Source organism: Lycorma delicatula, chromosome 10 (assembly GCF_047948215.1).
Source record: "Lycorma delicatula isolate Av1 chromosome 10, ASM4794821v1, whole genome shotgun sequence".
Taxonomy (NCBI): Eukaryota; Metazoa; Arthropoda; class Insecta; order Hemiptera; family Fulgoridae; genus Lycorma; species Lycorma delicatula.
The window spans coordinates 27,702,296-27,728,560 of NC_134464.1; the positions used below are offsets into that span (position 1 = coordinate 27,702,296).

The 26,265-nt window shown below is 31.2% G+C and overlaps 1 protein-coding gene across 1 annotated transcript in view; it reads right to left on the minus strand.

Moving 5' to 3' along the window:
- The window catches only part of LOC142331724 (uncharacterized), a 53,202-nt gene that overhangs the window by 4,011 nt on the left and 22,926 nt on the right, over positions 1 to 26,265 (minus strand). The window contains exon 2 of the mRNA XM_075377771.1: positions 10,839 to 11,045. Coding sequence (XP_075233886.1) covers positions 10,839 to 10,998 — 160 coding nt within the window. The 5' untranslated portion in view covers positions 10,999 to 11,045. The remainder of the gene's footprint in view (positions 1 to 10,838; positions 11,046 to 26,265) is intronic.

The following is a 26,265-nucleotide window of genomic DNA, read 5'->3' on the forward strand; positions in this document are numbered from 1 at the left end:
AAGGAATAACATTGTCCGTTCCGTGAATTATTTGGCACGTTACATGGATTGAAATGAACGGTGAAATATTATACATATTATTATGTATAAGTGTATAAAATAGCCTTGGTACAATGTATGATGAAGCCTGGCTTTAGATCAATGAAGGTCATTACTGCAAAAATTTCAGAAATATTAAAGGTTGTTCTTTTTAAAATTTCTTAGTTGACTTTATAAAATTATGTGAAAATACTCCATCTTTTAATACATACCAAATTTTTGTTCTAATTTTCCAGGATGCAATCTTTTTGAAGCATTGTCAATTCATTCTAAGTCATGCCTTTTACTTTAATAATGTCTAAACCATGTTTAAATACTTTAAAATTCGAAAGTACAGTTGCATCTACCAGGTGGTGTCATAAACATAAGTCAGGAGAACAGCTCATTTATTTAATATATCATTTTCAAATCTTACTTTAGTGAGAGATGTATTGAATCATTTTATCTTGAAAAATATAAAGTTTCCAAATACCTATGTTTATTTCATTTAAGGTAGTTACACAACAACTATACGGCCAAAATATTTCTTGATAATTAACAGTAATGATTTCATGAAAATAATTACTGTAGCCACTAAGATTTTTAACTCCTATGTGAATTATTTATTAATTAATTTTATTAAACAGTAAAACGTGACATAATTTCTAATAAAATGATAAGTAAAAATTAAAATCAATTAAAAAACGATTTCTTCTATATGATCGAATGTTAGCACAAATAATATTGAACATATCATATTCAGCAGAATAAGAGCAATAGTCATTTATTATCAGCAAGGTTCCGGGTTTGAAACCAGATTTGCTTGGAATTTTCTATATATGTTTCAACATTTTTCGTGCCGTATTCCGAAGATTAAGTTTTTTATAGCTAATGTATTGAATTAATAATTTTAAAAAAATCTGATGTGGACACCATATGACTTTCTTTACGCTTGTGAAATTACATATACACTATTTTTTTAAATGAATAGTACATAATATTTTATTTCATTAATAACTTCTGATATTTTTTCATATTGTTTTTTTTTAATTGTTATTATTGAAATAATATTTATCATCATTTTTTTTACAATCGGAGGTTAATAATTATTAATAAATCGATATATTTAAATTAATAAAAAAGGAAATGAAGTCGGATTCGAATCGATTTGCCTTCCCTTGTAAGATCCAAATATTTCATTAATTAAAGTTTTATTTGGTTATAACTCTGGAACCAATGAAAATAAGTACATTTACGATATATTGTTGAAAGCTTATTACTGCTAAGAAAAATTCCAAAATCCAAATTTTTGGGGATTTTGGGTTTTTTAACACTTTTGATTCAGTCGATTATAACTGAAAGAAGAGGTGCATAATTATATCCTACAGCAGTCCTAAATCCAAAATCTTAACCTCCTACGGCTAATCGTTTTCGAGTTACGCGAGATACATAAACACATACGTACGTACAGACGTCACGCCGAAACTAGTCAAAATGGATTCAGGGAGGTCAAAATGGAAATTTCCATTGAAATCTGAAAACCGAAATTTTCGTAATCACAATACTTCTTTTCCTTCGTACAAGGAAGTAAAAAAACAATATCGGAACTGAAATTTTAATATAAAAGAAATAGAACTACATAGTGTATATGAGACCTAGCCATATTTACATATTATTTTTGTTCATTAAACAGCCATGTGATAAACATAATATTGAACAAACACATTTTTAATAAAATCTCATTTTCATTAATTTCTATCAAAAATTATCATAGTAAAATGTTTTTAAATTTCATAAAATATTTTACTTAAATTTTTATTTTTTTAAAAATAATGATAAAATATACTTTAAATTAAAACGAAATATTACATTAAATATTAAATAATATTAAATCTAAATCTCACATTTACCTTTCATAATGAGGAAATATTTTTAGCTAAAAAATTGAACATACTCGTTTAATTTTTCTGTATGTAAGTATCTATGTATATAAAAGAACATTTACTGACAGGTTCATCAATGCCCAGCAAAAACTACTAAAGATAAATTGATGAAAATTTGTTTACATGTTTTGCTTAGGGCGAAAGAGCATACTAAGAAAGGACTTTTTTGAAACTACAAGATTTAATGGCTAATATGGAGTAACAATGAAATTTACAATTCTTTGAATTTCTGGGTAAAAAATGAAGATATCAACTTGAGTTTTGGTGTGTGAAATCTTTAATATATAAAAAGCAATTTCTAGATTTTTTCAATATCTAAAAAGCAATTTCTAAATTTTTTAAATATCTAAAAATCAATTTCTAGTTTTTTAAAATTTTAATCTTGAAAGGGTAAAGAAAGGTAAAAAAAAATTGAAAAATTATTATAAATTTTTCCCTTTTTCGAATATACTAAAACGAGATATCGAGTAGATTGAGGCTTGCAAATACTCTTCAAATAAATATCAAAGAAATATTTTCAGGTTTTTTTGAATTTCGATTTTTTAAGGAATGTGATGGTGTACGGCGCGACGATTCAACCAAAACACCCACTGTTACTCTATGTGCGATGCGACTGGCTCTGCCCCTGCCTCCAGTTACTAGACTAAAAAACATAAAACAAAATAGAAATTTTAATTTAAAAAAAAAAGAAATGAAGTACGTAACTTCCTAGTAGTGTTTGTCGGGTAACGCTAAGAACCGAGAAAAATACATTTTTACCCGTCCAAAGTACGGTTAACCAGTTATAATATTTTTAAGGTGGACGCAGGCTATTTTCAAACTCATATTCATAAACTACTCAAAGTTTCGGGGTCCTGTACTGACCAAACTGTTGCTCTGAAGAAATACATTACACAGATATTTTTTTTTTTTATAAATGAAAAGGCTTTAATTTGGATTTATTTTTATTATTATTATTATTCTCACAAGTATGAGTTTATTGAGCATAGAGGGTTCAGGGGGTCGAGCCTCCTGGATGGACGGGAAAGGCTAGCCCCCTGATCGGCTAAATATTTCCTGACCGCGACGGGAAACGCAAGTAACCTTATAGCGCAGGCAAAGCGGTGACGGACGGATCATCTAGTATATATATATATACACACACATGCACACAAAAACTTTATTAAATTCTATAACAGTAACAGTAGCAGGGTACATAATATATGTCAAAGTAGCTCCAAAAAGTGACTCATGTCGTCTGTAAAAATGAAAATCATCCCAAGCCAAGATTAGTAGACAAAGATTTAAATAAAGCGATTTCCTGTTTCCATCAGTCAAGTAAACTGTTAGATTTAAACAAGCTAAGCCCACAGAAAACCAAGTGGAATTCAGGACTGCACACTTTCATTCATCATTACTCTCAAAGAAAAAAAATCATCGTCCTGGAGTTTCACATTTATTTCTTCAAATTGTTTTGCACACAATTTTATTAAACTTATACGTACCCGATTTTTTTTTTTAATAGGAAATTGAAACGCCGCAATGATTTAATAATCAATAAATATAGCATCAAAAATCTGGAATAAATTGACCCGTCTGCAGAAATTCTCGAAATACACAGATATGTACTTTATGTATTTTACAACATTTATCCTCCCCCCAACTTCTCTCTGTCATACTAAAAAAAAAATAATAACTCTCAATTTTTTTAAATTGAAAAACAAAAATTTGAGTAAATCTATTATTTATTTAATGGATTTTGAATTGCATTTTTTAAATTTTTTTTATTAAAATAACATTAACTTGTTTTTTAACGTAACAAAATAATCGCCACTTTAAAAATATTCTAACATTACGGATCTTAATATGAACATAATAACTCTTTTGTCTTAGACAGTAATATGACGGAAGGAATTCGTTAAATCTATGCAAGCACAAAATAGCCAATGTATTAAGTGAAAGATAAAATACTCCTCAGTTGTACTCATCTCATAACAGAACACATAGAAATACCAAACATAATATAAATTTAATGTAATGCTGTTAACTTTCCATTGCAAACACACACACACACACAAACATATAGACACAGAGTAATTCATAAACACTATCTTGACATTTAGCTTTATTATACAGGATAATTTTGAACGTGATTTATCAACTACTGGAAGTACCGTAACCTACTTAAAATACTCAAACAAACCAGTACATAATAATGTATTTAATCAAATGAGAACAAATATCTAAAATTTGTATTTATTCAAGCAAGAAATACAATTAATTTCTGTTTCATCTTTTAAGATATAATAATTATTTAATATTTATTATTATGGTTTATTAAAAAATACTATAAGATATGTTGATGCAACACCTTTTATTGTAATATAATATAAAAATAATAAAAAAAAATTACAATGAAATTGTAAACCGTACGATAAGAGTCTTACAGATATCATTTCTTCTGTTCAAAAAACAAAAATTTGTGTAATATAAATAAAACTGTTTTTAATAAACCGATACTGATATCAAAAAAAGTAAGACACTCCATTTCTATTATCAAAATCTGTTATTAATTTAGAATTTTCTTTAAAAAAAAATACATGTTAAATATATGTAATAGAAAATAGATATACAAAAATAGATAATAAACAATGTTTAAGCATTCCGTATAATAAGCAAAAGAAAGAAAAATTTGTTACAAAACTCTTACCGGCCCGATTTTACTTATTAAAGAACGAATAAGAAATGTATTTCTGTAACTGTGATATGTATTACATATAAATGAAATCGGCCCGGTTAGAGTTTTATGACAAACTTTTTTTTTTCTTATATGGAACGGTTAAATATTGTTTATTATCTATTAATGTATATCTATTGTCTATTACATATATTTAACATGTATTTTTTTTAAACATAATTCTAAATTAATAACAAACTTTGATAACAGATATGTAGTGTCTTCCTTTTTTGATATCAGTATCGTTTTGTTAAAAACAGTTTTATTTATATTAGACAAATTTTTGTTTTTAGAGTGAAAGAAATGATATCTGCGAGAATCTTGCCATACGGTTTACAATTTCATTGTACTTTTTTTGGGTATCACTGAATTTTGTTAGATTATTATTTGATTTTTTTTTTATAAATTACTGATTGTTATCTTATGGATTTATTATTAAATTTATTGCCTTAGAACAAACTAATTTTATTTTACACCAATTTTTTTTGTTGATAGTCATATCATTCACTTCATATCACATTTTTCCTTTTTTAATAAAACTAGTATAATGATCTTTACGAATCGAAAATCCGTTATGTAATATTGTACTTAGTACTTTGTAAGTGTAACCCTCAATTTGTATCGTTAAACTCAATTTTACCAATCAAATTTATTTATTTTTTATTTTTTATTCCTTTTTTAATAAAACTAATATAATCTTTTGTAAACTAATACTTTTATTTTTTTTAAAGACGTGATGGGAAGTACAAAAAAAAATTTCATCTTCAGTACTTTCATTTACATAACAGCATTTACTATTAAAACAAACTGTAGTATATTTTCTTTTAGATTTTATTATTTCAAGTACATTATCAAGTTTTTGTACGCTACCTTATACTATCAAGTACTGCTATCTAGAGACGCGATTCGTAAAGTTACATTAAAAAATGAATAAAATGACATATTCGAGTCCCGTGGTTCATCAAATGGAAAAAAAAATGTTGTCTAACAAAATTTGAAGTATTTTTTGAAAGTATTTACTAATCTAAATGAACCAAAATATAATGCTTTCATGCTTATTCCTCCCCCCCCCCATTTTAATTTAACTGTCAGGATATATATACCATTATATAAAAAAGAGGAGGAGAGGTTTTATTTGTTCAGGATAAAAAAAAAAAAACCTACTCGATCAATGGCAACTAAATATTTATCCATGCCTCTTGGCATAACTGAGAATGATTTTAGACATATTTCTTCTCGATAAATCTCGAAGAATGAATCGATCGATTTCTTTAAAATCCTTAGGATACATTTGTATTATACCATGGAAGGTTTTAAGCCGCAGACCGAGGCCATAGCTCCCTTGAAGGTTAAAATATTAAAAATAATCATTATTTCTTCACCCCCAAGGAGAGTGAAGTTGTCAATTAAAGATATTCATTAAGGAAAAAAATAGAATAATCGTTTTACTTTATTATATTTCTGCCATCATGGCAAAGAAATAAGTTATGAATTTTTCTTCGTCAAAGGTGTGTGTACTTGACTTACCATAATCTATCGTTTGTAATTTAGTTTTTTTTTCAGGTTTCTATAAAACCTGAATACTATAATTATTATTTATCAGTATTATTATCAAAACCATGAGCATATCAAACAGTGCGAGGGTTCAGAGTGTAGACCCCTCTGGGTAGATGGGAATGGCGACTGAAGCAGCGAGCTCTGCGGCCATCCGAGGAGCCCCTGAGCTAGCTCCGGGATTTCCCTGGGTTGACCTGAGCCCCAAGGATCCAGATTCTGACTAGACGGGCTGGCTAGTATATATATATATATATATATATATATATATATATATATATATATATGTATGTATTGTAACAAATTTATATTGCACGTCAAAGTAAACAGGGGGTGGATTTAGAGAACTGACTGGGGAAGGGTAATCCAGATAATTTAGTTTAGAACACATTTAGGTAAATGTATCCTGTATTATGAGAAGGAACGACGGGATTTTAATAATTAAAACCTATTATATTAAAGTACCAGTATCAATTGTAAATAAAGGTTGCTAAATAAAGGTTGAATTGGTAAGTTGGCTGGCAACAGCTCATTTTAATCAATGAAAAGAAAACGGAAAACATAACTTGTAAGTTTTCCCACTTTCAATATATTACATTAGAATCATATATTGCCGATGAGTATGAAAATAAAATCGCTTCATAATAATGATAAAAACTGAGGGGGATCTTTATTAATATCTTTATTTTTTTGTTGACCTGTTAAATATTATTTCATAACTGAGATCCTTTCCAAAATGGGAAAAGAAAACTAGTTATTTTAACTGTAATATATATTATTAACTACTATACTATATTATACTAACTAGAGTTGTCAGTTTGAAACAATTTTTAAAAATGATTATTTTTAACTACCTAGTTAAAAAAAGTTGTTTTTACTGTTCTTGATATAAATTGAATATAATACATTAACACTCCCTGGTTACCAATAATTTTTCAAGTAGCAGTTAACTAAGAAACTATTGGTTATTTCTGAAATAATGAAAAACTCTTGCGCAATTTTGCTCAAGAAGACCACCGACCTTTTGTTTCCGACGCCTTCATTATTTCGCAGTCAAAAACGCACTCACTGATTTTCAGAGTACAACATACGTTCGATGAAGGAGTAAACCCTAGACATTCAGCATCAAATTTAAACTCACTCACCACTGTGATTCACTGCATAAGTGCGTATGAGAAATTCACCAACACAAAAATCAACATAAGCTTAAATTGAGGTTATTTTGTCTGTTGTCGACTTAAATTGAGCGTAACTAAAGAACGACTTAACCAATATTCGTCATATTCTCATAAGCACAATGTCAGAGATACTACAACAACATATCTAAATTTCAATGAAATTGATCAAGTTATGAAAATTGTCGAGCCACAAAATTTTATACATGAATATTATTTTTGGGATTTTCGAAACACTTATTTTAAACATAGGCTTATATATACATATGAAAATTATATTTTGAGTGTATGGTTTTTTGGTGGTACTCCTCATACCTCAAAACGAAAAGAAAATTCAATTTCATCCCTCAATTCTACCATGCGACCAAATGTAATACCGTTCTTTTCTTCAAAGAGTCGGTGAAAAATGATATTCATATATTTTGTTTTAAAAACTAAATGAGAAAATTTGTATACTAAAACCAAAAAAAGTAAAACTATGATTGGGAATGTAGATGGTATTTGAAAGAAAATATTCTTTCAAATACCAAGTCTTCAAGCAGTCACTTAAAACTGTCACGGTTTCTCACACAAAGCCGCGCGCACAGAGAAAAAAAACAGCAGAAGTAAATGTAATCAAATTGTATCCTGTATTAAAAAAAAAATAATAACAATTTTATGAAAAACCCTACCAGAAAACGTTAAAAAAATATATTACATCAAGTTGTATTAAGTATAATATATACTTATAAGTAAGAACAAGTATTACTTATAGGTATTATACGTAAAATATGTATAATCAATGTAGAATATATCAATGTTAACGTATTTAACAAAGTAACTCTAGTATAACATAAAAGAAATACCACTTTATTTGTAAACTTACAGTACATTTAGTTACAACCTGTCTACAGGATTACCAAGATAAAATAAAAACGAAGGATAAACGTAAAAATTATTTTCGTAAGACAATAAAAACAAAATTCTATCTATTTATACAGGAAGTATAACCAAGCAACAGATAAGAAAATCTTTATAGTAGCTCTTTAATATTTATTTCATAAGTCTTACTGAGCAATAAATATTTTATACTAAACAGTCGGCTATAAACGTTAAAGTTTAAAGGTGAAAATTCTATACGAAATGATACATGCTATATGTAAAGTATAGGAATAAACAAATACTTATTGCACAATTTTTTTTTCATAGGCACGCGTTAAAATCTTGCGATATGTTCCTACATCATCGCACTTACCTTAAATATTTTTCAAAAAATGTTCCTTTCTTTAAAAAAACTTTATTGTACTTAAGTTTTAAAAATTAAAAAGAACAAGTAAGTGACTGAATAAAAGTAAATTTTAAATAATTATTTATTTATTTAGTAAAAAAATAAAAAACAGGATTACACTCACTTACGGTTTCTGATGGATAATAATGAATTTTTTTAGCCTGCTAAAAATGCCATGCCTAACCGGGATTCGAACTGGAGACCTCGCGATGAAAGGTTGAGACGCTACCATTCTGTGGTAAAAATAGTACTTGTGTACTATCTTGATCCCACTTTTTTCATAAATTAGTAGTTTTCATTTTCTAACATCAACATTTAACGAAATGTGGATATTTTTTTGAACTAGGTCAAAATAATGAACAGATAATATCCCGATGAATTACGGATGATGTAGGCATTTTTTCCGGATGAAGTCCACTGGAATTGAGATAACATGTTACGTATGAGATCATATCTATTTCGACACCCTCCCGCAAGAAAGCGTAGATTGTATACAGGAAGATAACGCACAAATTATTTAGGCAATACACAATTAATCAACTGTCCTTTCGTTACCTCCTGTGATGAAAAATTCCGATAACGAAATAAATTATTATAAACACCTTAATTTTTTTTTATTGATTTATGAGTTTGTGTTATTGAACGCGCATGTTACCCTTTCTTTTTTCTCTGTTTAGCCTCCGGAACCACCGTAAGTTATTAAATATGAAGGATAAACGAGAATGATATGTATGAGTGTAAATGAAATGCGGTCTTGTACAGTCTCAGGTCGACCGTTCCTGAGATGTGTGGTTGATTTAAGCTCAACCACCAAAGAACACCGGTATTCAAATCTGTATAAAAGTCATTAATAAGATTCCGCACGTTACCCTGCTTGTATACTTTTTCTTTTCATCTGTTTATTAGGCTGTGGGATGTTCCGACTTCAGAAGAGCAAGCCCTCTGAAAGTAAGCCTTAATTGAGAGCTTTTCAACGATATATCAATCAATATATTATAATCAATCGATATAATATATCAATCGATATCAATGATATAATATATCAATCGATATATCATAAGTGTTACTTATTTTCATTGGTTCCAGAGTTATAGCCAAATAAAATTTTAAATAATAAAATATTTGGATCTTACAAGGGGAAGGCATATCGGTTAAAATCGGATTCCATTTCCTCTAAATTTATTAATAATTATTAACTTCTGATTGTAAAAAAAAATTACAATAAATAATAATTCAATAACAACAATAATAAAAAAAGATATTAAAAAATCAGAAGTTATTACTGAAATAAAATTTTATGTACTTTTAACAATTTGTATATGTAATTTAATTGGTGTACAAGAAAGTCATGTGGTGTCCACATCAGATTTTTTAATTTGCATACACCGCACCATAAGTAACGGTATTAATGTATCAAAATTATATCAGTACGTTTTTACATTGTCATTTCAACTACTATAAATTGTTGTGAGTAGATCAAACAATATCAAACTATAAAAATTAATTTCATGATTACAAAATAACTTAGATATATTGCCGTCAATCACGTTACTAATTTTTATACAATTCTTCATTCGTTTCTGTTTTATTTCTATCTTTAATCTCATAATATTTAGTACGTTCCATTTTGCTTCAAGGCGAATACTCTAAATATTATGTACTAATTACCCAAAAAGAAATGTACGATAGATCGACGAATGGATAAAATTGCATTTAAGAGAAAAAAACCCTTGTTTTGTGTTTACCAATATTGTAAAAAATTAATTCTTATACTACTACTACTAAACTCATTCAGAAGGTAAACTAATTGAGATCAGGCAGTGTTAGTTTTTCTCTATACATTCTCCCAGCACATGAAATTGTTATTTGATTTAAATTAAAACTTATCCTGAGCTGACGAACCGGAGATTAACAAATTAAAGAAATGTACTTGTAACACAAATACGTAATCCAGCTATACAAGATATAGGGGATAGGGGGATTTCTAGAATATTATACAAATAATTCAATTATAAAGCAAAAATTACAATAGAAAATAATTTTTAAATTTGGTGATTTTTAAAAAATCACCAAAATGTTGATTAAATAATGAATTGTCTTTCTTTTTTTACAGATCATAAAAACAGTGAGTTTATTACTTTTATTAAATTATAGTTCATCGTCACCTGTACAACCACGTAGCGATGACGAACAACCGCAGACGTTTCCATCATTATTAGCCGCAACTGAAAATGGTGGTCTTAGGATCAACCCAGCTTTAAGTAAAATTGGTTCCGCTTTAGCTCCAGTGGTCGGCGCTGTTGTAGGTCCATTATTGGTCAACATCGCTAACGGAATTACCAACGGAATCACCACCAGTCTTACTCTTGGTACTAAACAAATAAATTAAAAAAAAGAATAACATTTTATTTTCAACAATTTAATTAAATAAAAACACTCAGCCGATAATATGGTCAACTAATCGGCTCATGATATGGGATTTTACGTAATTAAATCCGTAATTATTAAAGTTGGCTAATTTAGGTATCTATCGCAGCTTAAAATATCGAAGAAAAAGATATTTATCAGAATTACCCTGATATGTAAAAAAGGATTACAAATGGACTGACGAGATTTGTAATATAGGGGAGAATTTATATAGTTTTTATAGAGATCTATGCTTTCAGGCTTTCCAACTTTTCCTTACCATAACATACGGTATAAACATCATTAATAGAAAAATAATAATTATTATCAATAATAGATTGTATAACAAATAAAACTCTAATCGATTAAAGTAATTTAGCGTGTAATGGAAACCAAAATAACGTAAATATTCAACAGATGTAACAACATCTAAAAATTATCTACGTTAATAATAAATACTCTTCTTTATTTAAGAGCCGCCTTATTAAATACGCTTACAATAACCGTACTTAAGAAGAAAGCATAACGGATGATACACGGTTAATACTACGTAAGTACGGCGTTAATAGGACTATACAATGAAGAATAATGGAAGCATAGGAGCAAAATTGAAGTACTCTTCTTATTGGTAGGTCTACTCATGAACTGATCCCTAGCAGAAGACACCCTTCAACCAACCCTCCATACGACCGTATCTAACCGTGATTGGCTTTACCGAAGGTCATTTTTAAATCTCGGCATATGACATCTCTCAGTCGTTTCGGCCCGGGATGCCACCGATGCGAATGCCGAAAGCAACATTCCCATCGGTGTAACTATTACTAAAAATAACAAAACATATCTCTAGTCTCAAGCAAGACTGAAAACTATAGTCGTCGAAGGAATGGAATCACCTACCTACCCGAAAGGTAATACGCATGGACTCATTTCATTCAGTATATTTAGTAGATGATTCTAAAAGATGAATGAATATGCTGCACCACTCTGCACACTAGATTTTTTTTTGTCTTCAGTCATTCGACTGGTTTGATGCAGCTCTACAACATTCCCTATCTAGTGCCAGTCGTTTCATTTCCAGTATATACCCTACATCCCTAAAAATTTTTTTTACATATTCCAAACGTTGCCTGCCTGCACAATGTTTCCTTTCTATCCGTCCCACCAATGTTAAAGTGAATATTCCAGGATGCCTTAATATGTGGCCTACAAGTCTGTCTCTTCTTTTAACTATATTTTTCCAAATGCTTCTTTCTTCATCAATTTGCCGCAACACTTCTTCGTTTGTTACTTTATCCACCCATCTGATTTTTAACATTCTTCTATAATATTACATTCCAAAAGCTTCTAATCTTTTCTTCTCGGATACTCCGATCTTCCAAGTTTCACTTCCATATAAAGCTACGCTCCAAACATATACTTTCAAAAATATTTTCCTGACGTTTAAAATAATTTTTGATGCAGACAAATTATATTTCTGAAGGAAGGCTCGTTTCGCCTGTGCTATCTGGCATTTTATATCGTTCCTGCTTCGTCCATGTTTAGTAATTCTACTTCCCAAATAACAAAATTCTACTACATCCGTAATCTTTTCTCTTCGTATTTTTATATTCAGTGGTTTACCACATTATTTCTATTACATTTCATTACTTTCATTTTGTTCTTGTTTATTTTCATGCGGTAGTTTTTGCGTAGGACTTCATCCATGTCGTTCATTGTTTCTTCTAAATGTTTTTCACTCTCAGCTAGAATTACTATACCATCAGAAAATCGTAGCATCTTTTCATCTTGTACTGTTACTCCGGATCTAAATTGTTGTTTAACATCATTAACTGCTAGTTCTATGTAAATATTAAAAAGTAACGGGGATTGGGAACATCCTTGTCAGACTTCCTTTTTTATTACGGCTTCTTTCTTATGTTCTTCAATTATTACTGTTGCTGTTTGGTTCTTGTAAATGTTAGCAATTTTTCTTCTATCTCTGTACTTGAACCCTATTTTTTTTTAAATGCAGAATATTTTATTCCAGTTTACGTTATCGAATGCCTTTTTTAGGTCAATAAATACAAAGTATGTTGGTTTCTTTTCTTTAATCTTCCTTCTACTATTAATATGAACGCTAAAATTACTTCCCTTGACCCTATAATTTTCCTGAAACCAAATTGATCTTCTCCTAACACTTCTTCCACTTTCACCTCAATTCTTCTGTACATAATTATAGTTATGTTTTTTGATGGATGACTAGTTAAGCTAATTTTTCTGTATTCTTCACGTTTATCTGGTCCTGCTTTCTTTGGTATCATACTCTATAACACTCTTTTTGAAGTCTGATGGAACTTTTCCTTTTTCGTAAATATTACACACCCATACCAGATTGGTATTAATAAGTCATGGAAAATTCAATTACTTATTATGAAATATGAATAATGCTAATTTAGATAACTTGCAAGGATAATCCTGGGATCATAATTTGATTTTCAGAGAAGTTTCTGTTAAAATTTTCACAAAATAACTATGTGATTAAAAAACGATTAGGAAATCAACAATTGGAATATATTTTTAATTAATCACGGGAAAAACGGCTAGCATTAATTTTCTGATACGTAAACGTTTTTTTTTTTTTAGAATTCTTTAGGTTTATGTATAGTATTAAATAAAGCTGGAAGTACATGAGCTAAGTATAATTGTCAGGAAATACTTTTGGATCTAATTCTACATTTGCAGGTATAAAAAAAAGCTTTTGGTACCCTTATTTGAATTCATTCCCACTTATCCTGTTTTATGACAATTAATTTCATGATTGTAACTATGTATTCAGCCTATTAGGTTTCAAGTTTTATAAAAGGAATATGCAGGAAGAAACACGACTATTCTTAAGGCGAAGCAGGGTTGATTTAGGTGGGTCTGAAGTTATTCCTTACATTGGGCATCCTCAGTCAACGGATTATAGATAAGATAGATAGACAATTTCTACACTTTCCGTTTTTTCCACTAATTGATTTATATAAATTTTTTTTTATTTACTCATCAGAATCTTTTTTATTATTTAAAAAGAAAGGGTTTGCAATTTATTTAGAAAATAATCTAATTTATGACAACATTATTTAAAAAAAAAAAAAAAAATACCAAAGATTGAATTTTAATTTTTAATTTTATTTAATACCGATGAATATTTTTCACACTCGTACAAATATTAGTCAGAGGCCAACTTTCCATAAATATATACTATTACAATTATAAACAAAAAACAATTTTACAGTATTTATACTTTTCTGAATGTCCATTTTTATTATTGACGATTATACGATATCTCACGGCAGTTGATTAAAACATGATATCGCTTTAAACGCGGGATGTATTGGACATTGTCTAAAAACAACTGATTTCGAGATCAAGAGTTCTAAGGTTCTAATCCTACTAAAGGCTTTAAAACCTTTGTACCCATTTGAATACTAGATCGTGGATATTCTTTGGTGGTTGAATTTCAATTAGCCACATATCTCAGAAATGGTCGATCTGAGACTGTACAAGACTACACTTCATTTACACTCATACATATTATCCTCTGAAGTAATCCTGACGGTAATTCCGGAGGCTAAACAGAAAAAGAAAAAAAGACTTATAGAGTGAAGAATAAACAAACGTGTGTGTTAATTAATTTATGTGAGTGAGTTCGTCATGATTCTACTGAGCCACTCACGTTCCTTGTGTCAGTGCCGATTCACATCGCGGCCATATCTATATACAGTACTATAATCTTTACTCATGTAGTCATTAAATCCTTTATGACCTTATATTAATAAGTCTTAATAGTTAAAGGTCTACGAAAAAACTTTAAAAATTTAAGAGTGTGTTATATCACCACAAAGATACCGCTAAACAAGACAATATAACCCCAGAAAAAAGTTCTTGGCATCTCCAGGCAGCGACTGTTCGTTCCGTTCATGACCCCCCGTGAAATTTTTTATATTTACTCAGATAGACATTACTGATCAATGAGTTTTTGTTAATCTATTTTAATACATGCTAAAACAGAATTTACTTTATACGGCCAAAAATTGCCGAGCCATCCGAGAACAAGTCAAAAATTATTACGAATCTGTTTTTCCCATTCTCAAATTTAAACCGTGGGTGGAATAGTGGAAGTTTCCAATTGGTTTATATAAAAATAATTCAATCAGTTAAATGTTAGTTCTGCATAAAAAGGTGATGCATTTATTTAAAGTTAAGTAACACTGAACGGATTCCATCTTCGGTTAAGATTGATATATTAGATGTTTTGTTTATTTATCGTACCTTAACCTTCTTCATGTGCTATTAAAAGTCATTATATAACTCATAAAAATTGAAGATATTCTAATAACTGAGTATTTGATATTCTGACTGGAGTATTTAAACTGAGTATTTGATATTCTGACGGGAGTATTTAGTTTTCCCCTGTTTCTAATGACAGGTTTTAGAGCTTTAATTTTCGTTTATGTAATTAATTTTTCTTATCAAGTAGATTCTACATGTATAAAATAACATTCATGAAAAGATTTATTCCAAAAAAATTAAAATTTTCATCGTAAATTATTTCCTATAGTTTTCATCTCATTAATCTGCAATTATGAAAAATTATTATTTAATTTTTAGAAAAATATGAATTTAATCTACGATTTCGTTCAAATATTTTGCGAAGAACTCAATTTAAAAAATGGGTGCTTAAAAATTCTGAAGAAAGTTTAAAAAATTTAACTCCTCGTACTCATATTCAATTCCTCGAAAATCCATTTTTGAGATCCAATCTGCGTTATTTTATTTCTTGTGGGCGCTTCAGCCCTATTTTATCCAAACCGAACTATGAAATATTAGACGGCAATTTTTTTATATAACATAGTTACATAATCGTAAGGAATCATTTATGTAACACTATTCGAGTAGCCTATAAATCAATATCCAAAATCTTAAATGAAACTTATTGTTTTAAACAGCGACTTTCCGTTTAGATATTAAGGTATTTTTAATAATTTTAAACAAAAAAAATTGTCGATATATATTAATTTTGTACCGTAAATATTTATCGGGATAAAAAATTAGTACTAACTAGCCAATACCATATTTTCTGGAAATAAAAGAACTACTTATTAAAAGGATGTCATCTCTCTACTTCGATTTGCGGCTGATATAATCTCAATCCGCTAACAGAATCAGAAACCTTTATTATTTCAGCCTTTACTTAACTAACTGAGCTATAAAAGTGAGAATTTAATCTATACGCCAAATATAGCTTACCAATTCATACACCAAAATAGGGATTCTTAAGATCAATATAATTTTGTTTAATACAGAGTAATTACAAATAAAATAGACACTTTCGATAGCTTATAAAAATTTATACTAGTGCACGTGAATATAGGAAACGGTATCGTTTTATATGAAATTTTTTGAAGTTTATGTTGGTATATCTCTGTTCTGTTACGAATTTCACTATTGATGGGTTATGTTACCAGTCTGGCAAGATGGCCGGTACTGTAATAGAGAAAGCTTTTTGTGTGCTCGAATTGCCCAAAACACTATCGTGCAACGATGTTTCAGAAAAAAAAATATGGTAAATCACCACCAACAAGAAAATTAATCTATGTCTGGAATAAACAATTTCAAAAGACAGGGTGTCTGTTTAAAAAGAAAAGTACTGGAAGACCTCCTGTTTTAGAAGAACAAATCGATCGTTTTCGTGATGTGTATCAACGTAGCCCAGGTAAATCGACTAGATCAGTAAGTTTAGAATTGCAGATTCCTCAATCAACTATTGGAAATTCTGCGGAAACGTTTGAAACCTTATAAATTACAGTTAGGTACAAAGTTTAAATGTCGACGATAATATCTTACGTAAACATTTTTTTTATGTAGACTTGCAGAAACGTATTGAAAATGATGATGGCTTTTTTCAACGCCTAATTTTCGGTGATGAATGTGCGTTTCACATTAGTGGAAAAATTAATAGACATAATGTAAGAATATGGGATACAGAAAACCTAAGAGAAAGGTTACAGCGTATACACGATTTCCTAAAATTAACATGTTTTGTGCTGTATCTCGTGAAAGGGTAAACGGGCAGTTCTTTTTTCACGAATTGACAGTAACCGGAGTAACTTATCTATACATTTTAAGTGTACGGCTAATGCCTCAACTCGAGGAAAAGAGCAACTTCGTTTCTGTATAAGATGGAGCTTCGCTTCACTGGCACTTACAGGTCAGAAATTATCTGGATGTACACCTTCCCAGACGATGGATCGGCCGTGCAGGTGAGAAAAACATGGTGTTTAAGCGTTAACCATCACGTAATCCAGACCTTTAACGCCTTGCGACTATTTTTTATGGGGTAATGTAATAGACAAAGTTTTTCTATCGCCTATTCCTGTTGACATCGACGACTTAAAACAACACATCACAAATTCTATATTATTTTTCGACTATTGACCGGCATGTGTTTGCACGCATTTGGTTCAAATTCGACTACCGTGTTGATGTCTGTCGTGTTACAAACGTGATATATGTCGTGTAACATCTGAACATCTATAAATAAAAACTTAAAGAATTCTACTGTATAATCATGTAAGTAATTATCTCAACTCTTAAAAAAAATATTAATAAGCTATCGAAAGTGTATATTTCATTTGTTATCACCCTGGTATTAATTTAAATAAATAAATTTTTAATTAATTAAATTTTGTTCCAATTAAACAGGTTACGAACCACTCCATAATCATCCTGGAATCTTCGGGAATACTTACGAAGCGTATTTGGTAAATAATGATGATGATACTAAACCTTACCTATTACTTAATCCAGTTAACAGAGAAGAAAATAATGAAAATCTTCACTATTATGGCGCCGCTTCTAATTTGCAATTAACAGATAATAAGTATAATAACAACCAAGGTAGTAGTGACAAGGAGTCAACTCTCGAAAACAGAAGATTGGGTTAAGACAAATATTAGTTATAATTAAAAAAAAAAAAAATTAAAAAAATCACATAAATACAACAAAATTATTTATTTATTTATTAAATAAAAAATTATTTATTAAGATAAAAAGTTGTATTTATTTATTTTATTTTATTTCCCTACCTACTGAGTAGATTTAATACAATATTATCACAGAAAGGAGTATATAAGTGGTTAATTTTACATTATGAATCGATTTAAAGGGCTTAACAAGTAAACGTCTTTCATATGACTCTAATTCATGAACATCGCTAAGGAACGAACTGTACTATTCTAGTTATTTTCTTTGAAATTACATTTGAATCAGCATTAAGCCGTTGGCTTAGCACGGAACGTCAAGAGAAAAGTGATCGCTCGTTACAACTACTTCACTCCTCAATCTATATATATAAAAATGTTAAGTTCGTTTGTGTACGGCTTCAAAAACTCAAAATGTTCTGCACCGATTGAGCTCAAATTTTAGCTCGATATATAACCCGCATCTAACCCAATTGTTTTCATCTATTTTTAATAAATCTATCTATCTATTTTTAATTTGTACATATTAATTTGAAAATGTAAACAAAGGAAAACCAATCAGATCAATGCAAGATGGCCGCTGTCAAACACAACGACCAAATTTCTTTGAATTATATTTAACAACTAAAACATCTGTATTTTATTTTTTTTTAAAAACACGATAAAAAAAATGTTAGCACGATATATAACCCGCATCAAAGATTGTTTTCATCTATTTTTAATAAATCTATCTATCTTTTTTTAATTTGTACAGTTTTTTTAATAAATAAGAGGCTAATAAATCAGATGGAAATGTAAACAAAGGAAAACCAATCAGATCAATGCAAGATGGCCGCTGTCAAACACAACGACCAATCACAAAGAGCCCTATGGCCGTTGCCAATGTAAACAAAATTACAACTGATTAAGTAACAAATTTCTTTGAATTATATTTAACAGCTAAAACATCTGTATTTTATTAAAAAAAAAAAAAAACACACCAAAACAAAAAGAAAAGCCACCAAGAAGGATGACTTACAGTACATAAATTAAAACACCCAACTTTCTTATAGCTCAGATAGACTTAAGACTAAGCAACCAAAAAAAAGTCGAAATAACCAAATACACAGAAAATAATATCCCTACATAATGATAAAAAAATCCTTTGTTAGGTTATTTTTTTACATATATATGACCAAACAATCGTTTTTTGTCATTTAACGTTTTTTGCTATGTAAAAGCAAAGAACAAAATTCACAAATAGTAACACTGAAACCACACAACTAAGTATTCGTTTTTTTTTTGGTTTTTTTTCTAACCTCCGAAAACACCGTTATGCATTGCTTCAGATGATGATATGAATGATTTATAGCGTATGAAAATGCCATGCCTGACCGGGATTCCAACTCGGAACCACCGGATTAAAGTCCGAGACGTTACCACTCGCGCCACGGAGGCCGACAAACATATTCGTTAGGAGCCGAATAAAAAGACGACTTACCGATATGGCTTTGTGTGTCAAACCAATTTTATACGGACTATAATTACTTTTACCTCCTCTATGAATCATGAGACCTTGCCGTTGGTGAGGGGGCTTGAGTGCTCAGGGATACAGAGTAGCTGGACCGAAGGTGCAACCATATCGGAGAGGTATCTGTTGAGAGCCAGACTAAGGAATGATTCCTGAAAGAGGGCAGCAGCTCTTTCAGTAGTTGTTAGGGGCGTAAGTCACAATGACTTAAACGGCCATATCAACATCACTCAGTCCTCTGAGTACTGCGCAGCTGAAAGCAATGGAAAACTACAGCTGTTTTTTTTTTCCAAGAAAATGTGGCTCTGCATTTTCAAAAGCAATAATGGAGGCGCCTTCCTTGGTAAAATATTCCGGAGGTAAAATAGTCCCCCGTTCGGATCTCCGGGTGGGGACTACTAAGGAAGGGATCACCAGAAAAGTAAAAAATAACATTCTACGAGTCGGAGCGTGGAATGTTAGAAGCTTAAAAAAGGTTGGTAGGCTAGAGAATTTAAAAAGGGAAATGGATAGGGTAAACGTGGATATAGTAGGAATTAGTGAGGTTCGGTGGGAAGAGGAAGGCGACTTTTGGTCGGGTGACTTTAGAGTAATTAACTCAGCGTCAAATAATGGGCAGGCAGGAGTAGGTTTCGTGATGAACAAGAAAATAGGGAGGAGAGTGGAGTATTTCAAGACGCATAGCGATAGAGTCATTGTAATAAGGATAAATTCAAAACCTAAACCGACAACGATTGTTAACGTCTATATGCCTACAAGCGCCCATGATGATGATGAGGTAGAATGTGTATACGAAGAGATTGATGAAGCAATTAAACACGTAAAAGGAGATGAAAATTTAATAATAGTTGGAGATTGGAATGCAAGCATTGGAAAAGGCAAGGAAGGAAATATAGTGGGTGAATACGGGCTGGGCAAAAGGAATGAAAGAGGGGAGCGACTTATAGAGTTTTGCACGAAGTATAATTTAGTAATTGCCAACACCCAATTTAAAAATCATAATAGAAGAATATACACTTGGAAAAAGCCAGGCGATACTGCAAGGTATCAGATAGATTATATCATGGTTAAGCAAAGATTTAGAAATCAACTCGTGGACTGCAAAACTTACCCTGGAGCAGACATTGATAGCGACCATAATTTGGTGATAATGAAATGTAGATTGGGGTTTAAAAACCTGAAGAAAAGGTGTCAGATGAATCGGTGGAATTTAGAGAAGCTTGAGGAAGAGGAGGTAAAGAAGATTTTTGAGGAGGACATCGCAAGAGGTCTGAGTAAAAAAGATAAGATAGAAAATGTAGAAGAAGAATGGGAGAATGTTAAAAAGGAAATTCTTAAATCAGCAGAAGCAAACTTAGGCGGAATAAAGAGAACTGGTAGAAAACCTTGGGTTTCAGACGATATATTGCAGCTGATGGATGAACGTAGAAAATATAAGAATGCTAGTGATGAAGAAAGTAAAAGGAACTATCGGCAATTAAGAAATGCTATAAACAGGAAGTGCAAACTGGCGAAAGAAGAGTGGATTAAAGAAAAGTGTTCAGAAGTGGAAAGAGAAATGAGCATTGGTAAAATAGACGGAGCATACAGGAAAGTTAAGGAAAATTTTGGGGAACATAAATTAAAATCTAATAATGTGTTAAACAAAGATGGTACACCTATATATAATACGAAAGGTAAAGTCGATAGATGGGTGGAATATATTGAAGAGTTATACGGAGGAAATGAATTAGAAAATGGTTTTATAGAGGAAGAAGAGGAAGTTGAGGAGGATGAAATGGGAGAAACAATACTGAGATCTGAATTTAAGAGAGCATTAAAAGATTTAAATGGCAGAAAGGCTCCTGGAATAGACGGAATACCTGTAGAATTACTGCGCAGTGCAGGGGAGGAGGCGATTGATAGATTATACAAACTGGTGTGTAATATTTATGAAAAAGGGGAATTTCCGTCAGACTTCAAAAAAAGTGTTATAGTAATGATACCAAAGAAATCAGGGGCACATAAATGTGAAGAATACAGAACAATTAGTTTAACTAGTCATGCATCAAAAATCTTAACTAGAATTCTATACAGAAGAATTGAGAGGAGAGTGGAGAAAGTGTTAGGAGAAGACCAATTTGGTTTCAGGAAAAGTATAGGGACAAGGGAAGCAATTTTAGGCCTCAGATTAATAGTAGAAGGAAGATTAAAGAAAAACAAACCAACATACGTGGCGTTTATAGACCTAGAAAAGGCATTCGATAACGTAGACTGGAATAAAATGTTAAGCATTTTAAAAAAATTAGGGTTCAAATACAGAGATAGAAGAACAATTGCTAACATGTACAGGAACCAAACAGCAACAGTAGCAATTGAAGAACATAAGAAAGAAGCCATAATAAGAAAGGGAGTCCGACAAGGATGTTCTCTATCTCCGTTACTTTTTAATCTTTACATGGAACTAGCAGTTAATGATGTTAAAGAACAATTTAGATTCGGAGTAACAGTACAAGGTGAAAAGATAAAGATGCTACGATTTGCTGATGATATAGTAATTCTAGCCGAGAATAAAAAGGATTTAGAAGAAACAATGAACGGCATAGATGAAGTCCTACGCAAGAACTATCGCATGAAAATAAACAAGAACAAAACAAAAGTAATGAAATGTAGTAGAAATAACAAAGATGGACCACTGAATGTGAAAATAGGAGGAGAAAAGATTATGGAGGTAGAAGAATTTTGTTATTTGGGAAGTAGAATTACTAAAGATGGACGAAGCAGGAGCGATATAAAATGCCGAATAGCACAAGCTAAACGAGCCTTCAGTAAGAAATATAAGTTGTTTACATCAAAAATTAATTTAAATGTCAGGAAAAGATTTTTGAAAGTGTATGTTTGGAGTGTCGCTTTATATGGAAGTGAAACTTGGACAATCGGAGTATCTGATAAGAAAAGGTTAGAAGCTTTTGAAATGTGGTGCTATAGGAGAATGTTAAAAATCAGATGGGTGGATAAAGTGACAAATGAGGAGGTATTGCGGCAAATAGATGAAGAAAGAAGCATTTGGAAAAATATAGTTAAAAGAAGAGACAGACTTATAGGCCACATACTAAGGCATCCTGGAATAGTTGCTTTAATTTTGGAAGGACAGGTAGAAGGGAAAAATTGTGTAGGCAGGCCACGTTTGGAATATGTAAAACAAATTGTTAGGGATGTAGGATGTAGAGGGTATACTGAAATGAAACGACTAGCACTAGATAGGGAATCTTGGAGAGCTGCATCAAACCAGTCAAATGACTGAAGACAAAAAAAAAAAAAAAAAAATTACTTTTAATACGCGAAACCCTTTACATTGAACATTAACTTAAACCTCTTCAAAAATTATTCCTTTTGAACTTAACCACATTTTGATATCATTGTTTTTCTATAACACGGCTGGAATTCTTTTCGTTTAATGATGAGAAGCGTTGTCGAAGACAATAACCAAATTCTCTTCCAAAGGACATAATACACCGCTAAACTATTTCTAAATAATTCAACTTCGTGTAATTTTTTTACGAATCGCGTTTTTATCAAAATCTCACCTAATTCTCAATTGACCTGCGGTGTTTAATTTTCTTTGGAGACCGTAATTCATTAGTAGATTCATACTCGAGAATCACGTTGTACACTGAAGCAGCACACCTTCTACTTACGTTAGCAGTTTAATAACATCTGAAATCAACGCTGTTTGATTATTCTGTAATTTGTAAGCATTACTCTGCTTTTGTAAGCATTTAAAATGAGGTGTTTTTTTCGCACGAATTAAGGACTATTTTTCGCAGCCCACAAATCTTTATTTATAAAAATGTTAAGTTCGTTTGTGTACGCTTCAAAAACTCAAAATATTCTGCACCGATTGAGCTCAAATTTTAGCACAATATATCCCGCATCAAAGATTGTTTTTATCTATTTTTCGCATCAGTCACATACCCGCGACCGCGAGAAAACAGTTTTTTTAACGGTCAGCTGTGTACCAGTGACCGCGCCATCTGCCGGAAGCGAGGGGAACACTCGCCATACTATCTAACGACAACCGCAGTCACATGTGAAACAATACCTGTTCCCAATTACATTGTTTATTAACAAAAAAAAAAAAACGTATCCACTTGCATCTGATTTAGATTATTATACAATCTGAATTAAATATTCACTTTAATCGAGGTACTTTTGTGTGATCGTGTCGTGATTGAGCTGCGCCTTTCACCATGCTCTGAATTTATTAGAAAACGACCAACAGTGGGTTATATGTATTAATGACGCGTGCAACACTGCACATCCAAACCAAGCATTATTCGCAATTATATTGACCGCTTGCTTCCCTTCATCTCCCACAGAGTTATGGGAAAGATATCGATCGCATATGGCTGAGGATATTTTACATAGAGTACGCCTAGAAAATACCAATATGACCATGGATTTTACAGAAGGCATTTACAACGAAGCATTGATAAATATTGAAGACAAGTGCTTAGCTATTGCAAATAAAGTTCTTAGTCAATTGGGAATGCCAGCATCCACCCGAGCTGCGATTGCTTCATTTGATGTGGATTTACGCCGTGAACAGAGTTACAACATTGGTGATCTTCAGTCATACGTCCAATCAAACATTCCCAAATTAACGCGTGAACAGAAAGGCATTTATGATCGCATAATGCAAATGATAAATGACGGAGTTGAGGGAACCTTCTTCTTGGAGGCTCATTAGATTGATTCTAGCAACGGTTCGATCAAAAAATGACAATTATCCTGTTGCGGAATATTAATCAGCCAAAACTCTGCAACGGCACGCGACTTGCAGTTAAGAAATTGATGAATAACGTAGTGGAAGCAACGATTTTAACGGGGACTTTCAAAGGTGAAGATGTCCTCATTTCTCGAATACCCATAATTCCGACCGATACACCATTTTAATTTAAAAGATTGCAATTCCAAATTCGATTGGCATTTGCAATCACAATCAATAAAGCTAAAGGTGAATCTTTAGAATTGTGTGGTTTAGATTTAGATGCGGATTGCTTCTCACATGGGCAACTGTATGTTGCGTGTTCCCGAGTCGGCAAACCAGATAGCCTTTATATCTACGCAGACAGTGGAAAAACAAAAAATATTATATATCCACAAGTATTGCAAAATTAAACTTCTATGTAACGTATGCTTTGTTTTGTTTCTCATTTCTCATCCGTGCAACCACAATGTGTCACAGCGAAGCGTGGCGGGTAGAGCTAGTTTTCAATAAAAATCTAACGTGAAATTATTCTTGAAAATGGCTACATTTTTGCTAGTGTAAGCGGTATTATATCAAATTAACTATACTTATTTATTCATTCATGGAAATTAATATCGATTTTATTTCGAAATTAATTGTTTTTTTAATTTAAGTTTCATTATACCTATGAAATTGTTTCTCCCTGTTACAGAATGGCCACTATTGCGAAAATGCTGTTAATATGACAATAATTAAACAGCTAAATTATTATATAGGCATGCATATCAAATTAAAAATAAGTAAACATTTAACTTGAATTTAGATCCGGCGAATCTTTGTTCATCCGTTTCAAACATAAGAAGAAATAAAATATCACTTTTATTCTGTTAAATTTTAATGCATACATTGAATATCTTAGTCATTTTAATAACGTCTTTTTTCTACCAAAACGACATTTAATAGTATTAGGAGCTAGAAAATGTCAAATTATAAACGTGAATATTTAAAGTCACTCATACTTATCTCATCTTTTGTTTCCTCGCCCCCCAGAGCCGGACCCGCAACTAAGCATAAATTCATCTCCGGGGGGGGGGGGGGGTGCCCTCGCCACAAACTACCTCGAAAGGATGCAAGGCCCCGCCCAGGTAGCCGGGACTCGGTCTTTTTGCTTGCCATGCCTCAAGTGAGGAGTTCCCAAAAGGAAAATCCCCACCGGAACTCCGATCTTGATGCCTTGCCTCTTGTGGGGAACCCTCCCAGAGGGATCTCCCACCGGGAGGACGGTCTTATTTTCTTCCCCCAATGGCATCTTAATGGAGTCTCAACCGATCATCGTAAATTGAAGACCGAAACCTCCCACCACCCACGAGTGAGGCTCTCTCTCCCTCAAAGATACCATAGCGTTCCTATCAAGATACAGTCTCAGATACGAAGTTATTTAAACTTACTCATACTAAGTTAGGCAGTTAAAATAAAGAATATAAATTGACCTTTGTGTAAACTTTGTGGTTAACTCTTTTAAGAGTTAAAAATTTATGAACTCTTTGGCCAAGCTTTAAATATACCTGCAAGAAAAACTGGAATTTTTATCAAGCGGTGGAGCAAAATATCAAAAATAAAAACATTATTTTGAAAAGAAACACTTCATAAAACATAAGCTTTAAATTCTCTTTTAGAAATCATTTCTCTAAAATACATCCTAAATAAATAAGTTATATTTATATTTATTATAATAAGAGATAGAGGTCTGGTTTAACATCCCTTATATTCAAAGATCTGCTTGCTGACTGGAAGATTTGTGGTTGAAATGGATAGTTGCATACTTAGCTACAAAATTCTAAGAGTGGGTGATGCTGTTGCAATTCTGTTCTTAAGAACAGAACAAGAACATTTATATATATATATATATATATAAGTGCCATACGATTCCATGGATGGATGAT